The 8,322-nt window shown below is 39.9% G+C and overlaps 2 protein-coding genes across 5 annotated transcripts; one reads left to right on the plus strand and one right to left on the minus strand.

The window, feature by feature from the left end:
* Positions 1-2,793: 2,793 nt before the first annotated feature.
* Positions 2,794-5,084, plus strand: LOC106371864 (metal transporter Nramp2). The gene is made up of 4 exons (XM_013811963.3): positions 2,794-3,533; positions 3,646-3,782; positions 3,849-4,501; positions 4,639-5,084. The coding sequence occupies exons 1-4, from the start codon at positions 2,971-2,973 to the stop codon at positions 4,867-4,869; spliced, it is 1,584 nt and encodes a 527-aa protein (XP_013667417.2). The 5' UTR covers positions 2,794-2,970; the 3' UTR covers positions 4,870-5,084.
* LOC106371865 (cyclin-A3-4) lies at positions 5,040-7,048 on the minus strand. Of its 4 annotated transcripts, none has more exons than XM_013811964.3 (7): positions 6,563-7,048; positions 6,252-6,490; positions 6,001-6,156; positions 5,884-5,917; positions 5,647-5,796; positions 5,435-5,569; positions 5,040-5,331 (listed from the first exon to the last, which is right to left on the minus strand). In XM_013811964.3, exons 1-7 carry the CDS (start codon positions 6,875-6,877, stop codon positions 5,257-5,259), a joined length of 1,104 nt encoding a protein of 367 aa, XP_013667418.2. In that variant the 5' UTR covers positions 6,878-7,048; the 3' UTR covers positions 5,040-5,256. The 4 variants fall into 4 exon arrangements, with proteins under 4 accessions (XP_013667418.2, XP_013667420.2, XP_013667419.2 ...); XM_013811966.3 differs by having other exon boundaries at positions 6,252-6,484; positions 6,563-7,045; XM_013811965.3 differs by having other exon boundaries at positions 6,001-6,153; positions 6,563-7,045.
* Positions 7,049-8,322: the final 1,274 nt, after the last annotated feature.

Here is an 8,322-nt window from a genome sequence, read left to right on the forward strand (position 1 = left end):
TTTGTATGATCCCAAAGACAGAGAGACCTACAAGGATGACGGAGTTGCGACCTATCAGCTTATGTAATGTGGGGTACAAAATTATTTCGAAGGCTTTGTGTCAACGGTTAAAGTTATTACTTCCTTCTCTAGTTTCGGAAACGCAATCGGCATTTGTGGCAGGACGGCTAATCTCTGATAATATCCTTATAGCACAGGAAATGTTTCATGGATTACGGACCAATAAGGCGTGTAAAGGAAAGTATATGGCAGTCAAAACGGATATGAGTAAGGCTTACGATCGGGTTGAATGGGAATTTATTAAGGCATTATTACAGAAAATGGGGTTCCATGAGCATTGGATTAAACTTATGGTAGAATGTATTTCTTCGGTTCAATATCGGGTTCTTTTAAATGGCCAACCTAGGGGACTCATTATTCCACAGCGGGGATTACGCCAAGGAGATCCTTTATCTCCCTATTTATTCATTCTGTGTACTGAGGTGCTGATAGCGAATATTAAGAAGGCAGAAAGGGAAAAACAATTAACAGGAATAAAGGTAGCCAGGGCATGTCCTTCAATATCGCATTTGCTTTTTGCGGATGACAGTCTTTTCTTTTGTAAAGCTCAAAAGGAAGAGTGTCATACCATTCTCAGGATATTAAAGGATTACGAAAAAGTGTCAGGTCAACTAATAAACTTTGATAAGTCATCAATTCAATTTGGACACAACATTGAAGAATCTGCCAGACAGGAGCTGAGAGATATCCTGGGCATACAAAATCAGGGAGGAATGGGAAATTATCTGGGTTTGCCGGAGAGTCTGGGGGGTTTTAAAATTCAGGTTTTTGTCTTTGTACAGGATCGCCTAAATAATAGGGTCAATGGTTGGACTTTTAAGTTCTTCACGAAAGGAGGAAAAGAGGTGATAATCAAGTCAGTGATTACGGCTTTACCAAATCATGTAATGTCTTGCTATCGCTTACCCAAGGCTACTGCAAAAAAGTTAACAAGTGCGGTAGCACAATTTTGGTGGAGTCCTGGTGGTAATACAAGAGGAATGCATTGGAAATCATGGGACAAAGTATGTGTCAGTAAGGAAGATGGAGGGTTAGGTTTTAAAGATATCACTGATTTCAACACAGCGATGCTTGGTAAACAATTATGGAGGCTGATAGAGAGGCCAAATACTTTATTTTCTCGAGTTTTTAAAGGTCGGTATTTCAGGAATGCATCACCCCTGGAGCCGATTCGTTCATATTCTCCGTCATATGGTTGGCGGAGTATTGTTTCTGCTAGATCTCTGGTAAGCAAAGGACTAATCAAAAGGGTGGGAACAGGATCCTCTATATCAGTATGGAATGATCCTTGGATCCCAACCACTCGCCCGAGACCAGCCAATAAAAATCAACACAATCTTTACCCAGACCTTACAGTGGACTCTCTTATTGATCCACATTTGCGGAAATGGAATCTGCCGGTGATTCGGGCTTTGGTGGATCCCCAGGATGTGAAATTTATCGAAAGTATTCCATTGAGTAGAATACAGATGGCAGACAGAGATGGATGGCATTTCACAAATAATGGAAAATATACGGTTAAATCTGGATATCAGGTAGAAAGGATATACCCAGATAAGGAAAAATCACCCTTAGTGTTTGGACCCACAGTGGATATTTTGAAGGCACATTGTTGGAAAATACGATGTCCACCAAAGATTAAGCATTTTCTATGGCAACTGGTGACGGAGTGTATTGCAGTTAAGAAGAATCTACAAAAGAGAGGAATACCCGGGGATATCATTTGTGCAAGATGTGGAGCTGAGGAGGAATCGATTAACCATGTTTTTTTGAGTGCCCTCCAGCACTCCAGACATGGGCTCTTTCAAAGGTTCCAACAAATCCAGCTTTGTTTCCAATAAGCTCCCTCTTTGCGAACATGGATCACCTCTTTTGGAGAGTTGTGCCACAGATGGAGGAGCATCAATTTGCATGGATATTATGGTACATATGGAAGGGAAGAAATAATAAAGTCTTTAGTAACCTAGATGTTGACCCGTTGGATACCCTTAAATTGGCTGAAACGGAGTCAAACCTATGGGCTGAGGCACAAATACTAGAAGAGACTAAGAGGAATCCACATGTTCAGGCTATGAATCTCCCCTTAATTCCAGGAAGATGGTGTTTTACGGATGGTTCCTGGAAGGAAAATGATATTTTCTCAGGACAAGGATGGGATAGTACTCTAGAGGGATTTGCGGGTTTGATGGGTGCAAGGAATATTAGGGCTTCCCTTTCTCCTCTTCATGCAGAGATGGAAGCACTATTATGGGCAATGGAATGTATGAAAAACTTGCGACAATTTCAGGTTACGTTTGCAACGGATTGTTCTCAATTGGTGAAGATGGTGTCGGATCCAGAAGAATGGCCAGCATTTGCAAGTTATTTGGAAGATTTCAACAGCCTGAAAGAGAGTTTTTCTAGAGCAGAGATCATCTATGTTTCAAGAACGCATAATAAGAAGGCGGATAGCTTAGCTCGCAGTGCTAGGAAAGTATCGTCTTTGGTGGTTCACATGGATCAAGATCTCCCAGTTTGGTTCACAGAGTCAATATAAGTCTGTAAAGTTGATGACAAAAAAAAAAAAAAATAAATAAATAAATGGTAATGTAATTGGCGAAATGTAAATAAACTGATGAATACGACATAATTTATGTGTCATAATAGTCATCCACCTAATCAATTGGTTCGCAAAAGCAATACTAACAATATAATTTGGGTATGGAAAAGATAGGAAAAAGGATAGTGCTTTTAAAAAAAATTTAAAAAGTGTGACATAACCAAATGAAAAAGTAAGTAAAGCAATGCCTCAGTGCTTCAAGGAACCTGTTTTGTTTAATCCCTCCGCTCCCAATTCATCATCACTCAGCTCCATTTCACCTCGCCGGTTAAATATTCCGATCCTAACCTCACGGAATATTCCCCTTCCCAATGGAAAACGACGTCAAGGTCGACGAGAAAGTGGAAGAAGCCGACCGCCTTCTTCCTCCCCATTCTCTCCCCTCCAATTCCGACGAGGATGAATCCGAGGCCGCCTTCGAGTCCAGAGACAAGATCGTGATCGTCGATTTCGAATCCGCCGACGATCCCTCCGCCGCGGCACCTCCTTTCTCGTGGCGGAAACTATGGCTGTTCACCGGTCCAGGCTTCCTGATGAGCATAGCGTTCTTAGATCCGGGGAATCTAGAAGGAGATCTGCAAGCGGGTGCCATCGCTGGCTACTCTCTGCTTTGGCTCTTGATGTGGGCCACCGCCATGGGGCTACTGATCCAGATGCTCTCCGCTAGAGTCGGTGTCGCCACCGGCCGGCATCTGGCTGAGCTCTGCCGCGAAGAGTATCCGACTTGGGCGAGGTATGTGCTCTGGTCCATGGCGGAGATTGCTCTCATCGGAGCTGATATTCAAGAGGTTATCGGCAGTGCGATTGCGATTCAGATTCTCAGCCGCGGCGTCTTGCCGCTTTGGGCCGGTGTTGTCATTACGGCGTCGGATTGGTGAGTCCTCTTTCAATTAGCAAAAAAAAAAAAAAGATTCGATTTGAAATCAAGAAGTGTTGCTTTTGTTTTTTCTTGAAAAACTTGGGGCTAATGAGTTGTATGCAAACAGTTTTTTATTTTTGTTTCTAGAGAATTATGGTGTGAGGAAGTTAGAAGCTATGTTTGCCGTTTTGATTGCAACCATGGGTTTGTCTTTTGCGTGGATGTTTGGTGAAACCAAGCCAAGTGGAAAAGAACTTATGATAGGTAAACAAACAGAATGATCATTTTTTAATTCTCTTTGATTGCTAAAAAAGATCAGATCTTTTGTAGGTATTTTACTTCCAAGGCTTAGCTCAAAGACAATTAGGCAAGCTGTAGGTGTTGTCGGCTGTGTCATAATGCCTCACAACGTGTTTTTGCATTCGGCTCTTGTACAGTCGAGGCAAATCGACCCAAAGAGGAAATCAAGGGTTCAAGAGGCTCTGAACTACTATTTGATTGAGTCTTCGGTCGCACTTTTCATCTCCTTCATGATTAACTTGTTTGTAACCACCGTCTTTGCAAAAGGGTTTTACGGAACCGAGAAAGCTAATAACATTGGCTTAGTTAACGCTGGTCAGTATCTACAAGAGAAGTTTGGAGGTGGGCTTCTCCCGATTCTCTATATTTGGGGAATTGGTTTGTTAGCGGCAGGACAAAGCAGTACGATTACTGGTACGTATGCTGGACAGTTTATAATGGGAGGGTTTCTGAATCTCCGGCTTAAGAAATGGATGAGGGCAGTTATAACAAGAAGCTGTGCTATTGTGCCGACCATGATTGTGGCGATCGTGTTCAACACTTCTGAAGCTTCCTTGGATGTTTTGAATGAATGGCTCAATGTGCTTCAGTCTGTACAGATTCCTTTTGCTCTTCTCCCTCTTCTAACGTTGGTATCCAAAGAAGAAGTTATGGGAGACTTCAAGATTGGCCCTGTTCTCCAGGTTAATTTCAATGTCTTTTACTATAAAAGCTCTGAGTTTTCACTTGGTATGAGTCTTAATTGGTTACAATAGGTCTTTCATTATGCCATGAAGCTAGAGATTATGAGTTGATTGGATTTTATTGATTTATGTTGCAGAGAATAGCGTGGACAGTGGCTGCACTTGTAATGATCATCAATGGGTATCTTCTGTTGGATTTCTTTGTATCAGAAGTGAACGGTTTTATGTTTGGAGTTACGGTCTGCGTCTGGACAACTGCTTATGTTGCGTTTATAGTCTACCTCATCTCACACAGCAACTTTTTTCCTTCTCCTTGGTCTTCCTCCTCCATTGAACTTCCCAAAAGAGTGACAGTCTCAGATAGCTAGTCTGCACAAAAAATAACTGCTCTCTGGCGGTTCGACACATTTTGAAGATACGGTAAACAAACTTCACCCTCTCTATACATGCCAAAGTGGGGGAGTAAAGATTTATTTAGTGCGAATGTGACAACACGACCATCTTTGTTGTACCTTTTTGTTTTGTTTTTAAAAGAATGTGCAAGTAAAGTGATGCTCCAATATGATCTAAAGAGGCTTTTACATTGATAAAATCACAAAAAAAAAAAAGGTAGAAGACAGATCAATCAAAGCTCATAGCCATTGAAATGAATGGCCAAGCAGAATGAAAATTTATATGGTTGAAAAAAATCTTCAATACTAAGCTGCAACTCTAATGACATATACAAACAATTAAAGCTCCTTTAAGCAAGCCTTTTATCTGATTGTAACATCTTCAAAGAAAGCTTGGGGCAGCTCAGGTGAAACAGGCATGGTAGCAACGCACTTGAACTGTAACACCAATAGAATCAGATATTAACCATCTAGAAATGTTGTTGTAACATATCATCATGTCAATGTTATATATCAGTGTAACGTTGATTTTTTTTTTTACCTTATGCTGCTTGTATTTGTTCCTAACAGCTTCTAAACTGTTCCCTCGTCTGCTTAGATACAAGTCATGTATGATTCCCACAGGTTGTTGCAGATCAGACGCCTTGTACTTTGTGTACTCTTCTAACATTTGGTTCTGTTTTACATCACCAAATGAGATTCAGTTTACAATGACACAAATCTCTATAAAAAAAAACAGTCATAGTTGCTTACCCAGGGACGTTGCTTTGGACGGATGATGAATCGAGCAAGAAAGACAGCAGAAGCTGCCAACATAGAAGGCAAAAACTTCACACAGCTGTAATCCAACAGACTCAACTCTGAGAGATAGCAACAGAGGCACTCTATCTGCAACAGTGGCTCCTGCAAAGAGGACGTAAAAAAAAACACCAAAGAGTTAACAACTGAAGCTGTTTTAAGTTGCAAACGGTCATGGGATTTTGAGCTTACATTGAAATCCTCTTGAGCAACCCTTGTGAACCGTCTGCACAAACCCAACATAGAAAAGGGTAAAAACAATCAAAATGTGGACAAACAACCTTTTAAGTACAAACAACAAACCATTACCGTAAGAATGTTTTGATGGTTGGACATCCTAATTCAAACTGTAGAGCAACAAGTATATCAGCCTCCATGGACACCACATCTTGTCTTGTAAACGTATTATCAGTAATGTAAACAAAATCTTCCACTTTAGGAGGACTTATCTCTTCGTATTTCCTACTTTTTTACAAAGCACCATATAAGAAGCTTTCACACTACAACAATAACCACAAAAAATAATAATAATAAGAGAGTGAGATTAAGAAGATGCTTACGACGCAATAAGCATAGCAGAAACACCCACAAGCTGAAGCCTCTGCCTGTTAATAGGCTTTGCGGACAAGAATCGATCAACATAAGAGACAGTGAGATAGAGCGTGTCGGAGACGAGTTTGTACTCCTCAGCAACCTCCACTAACCAGTCCATTAAAACCCCTCTCATGCTAGGCGTCAAATCACTCTGAACCTTTTCAATGTAATCATGTAAAGGTCTTTGCTTCAGCTTCCTCTGAATCTCACCAAATCCAAAACAAACAAAAGCATTAATCTTTCAGCATTGCAATAAGTGCCAATGTTGATTGCTTACCTCCATTTCGCGGAGATAGGCGCAGATGTCAGCGACATAAGGACCACACATCCGAGGATCGCTAGATCCGGATTCGAAATCTACGGTCTGAGGTAAGGGAGGGTTCTTCGGCTGCTTCTTGGGGGCGAAGAGAGTTGATTTAGGCTTCTGGGTCTCTCTTTCTTGGAGGGGTATGAGCGGAGCAGGGACATTGGAGTTATTCGGAAGCTCTCCGAGAACGACTCTCTTCTTGCTAACTGGGTTTTCGTCCGTTACGGAGGCCTTTCGCTTCGCCGCCGCCCTAGTCATCCTCGTGGAGTTCTGATTCTCCGCCATGGGGGTTCTCAGTGGGTAATAGAGAGAGAGAGATTGGATTGAATAAAGAAATGTATAAGAGATGGAAAGTGTAAAAGAAGCGCCATTTTTTTTGTGTGTGGGTTTTGGGTTTTTTCTTCTGTAATGCTTTCGAAACTTTTAGGGATTTTTGACCATCCAAAAACAATTGGGGGCTTCGTAGATTTTTATCCCCCATTTATTTGGCGGCTGTTTTCTCCACATTTTACCCTTCTAATCTTTTACAGATTACCTATTTATTATTAATATTCACTGTATTTAATTTATAGAAATTATATTTCATTTTAGTGTATTTTTATTTTCAAATTCTTTAAAAATAAATATATTAAATATCATATCTTTTATTATTTATTACTAGATTTTTATACGCGTTTTGATAATGTAGAACTAATTTCATAAATTTTAATTTAACAAAATAACATAAATTTTATTTTTTTATTTGTAAACAATTTTTTCTAATGAATATTATGTTTTAAAATATTATATTATTAGAAAATTAATTTTATAGAATATAATAAACTCAATTTATTAATTTTATAATTTATTTGATTAGTATTTAGAAGAATTGGTTTGAGTTTTTGGATGTTCTTATAACTAATACATTATTAATCTAATATTAATTTGTCATATTAGTTAAAATTTATTTTTATTATCTAAACTATACTAAAAGGAGAATAAACTCAACAACTAAGGTGTCCACATCAGATTAAATAATCCACCAATCAGAAAGATTTAATTAGCCACGTCACAAGAGCTTTCTCTTTTTAAAACAAAAAAATGGTCTTTTTTTTGGCTGAGTTTACATTTTTAAATATCACAATTCAAGCCCAAGCTTACTTTAGTCTCGGAAGCGTTGGTTTTCATCTTCTCCGACTCTTCCATCTGCACTTCGCCGTTATGCCGTTAGGGTAACCCACTCTTCAACAATCTGTTATGATCTTAAATCCTTTTTAGTGGTTTCTTTCCTCACCAATCTGTTATGATCTTAAATACTTCTTTAATGGTTTCGTTCCACATCCCCTTCTTCTCCTTTTATATAAAGCGTTTCATCTGATCTATACTCCAACCCTAATTGAAAATCTCCACTGAAGAAAGCTACAGCCACAGCGCGCCATGAAATCCACCGGAAGTCTCCCATCTCCACCGACAAGTCTCCCGTCTCCACCGACAAGTCTCCTATCGCTGTGTATATCAACGACGTCCCGGGGCCAGCCGATTGCAAAAGGTGGGACATTTAGTCTATAACAATGTCCCTAACCGCTGATTGAAGTTTTCCATTTCAACATACATTTTTTTTTCTTGACGCAGGAAGCCCAAACTCCAAGACAACTGAGAGCATCGATCATGGAAGTTCATGTTCATGCGCTCAAGCTCCATCGCGGATTTACTAATGCTGTAACTCTGTAAGTCATGAGTTTGAGATTACC

Source organism: Brassica napus, chromosome A8, assembly GCF_020379485.1.
Source record: "Brassica napus cultivar Da-Ae chromosome A8, Da-Ae, whole genome shotgun sequence".
Taxonomy (NCBI): domain Eukaryota; kingdom Viridiplantae; phylum Streptophyta; class Magnoliopsida; order Brassicales; family Brassicaceae; genus Brassica; species Brassica napus.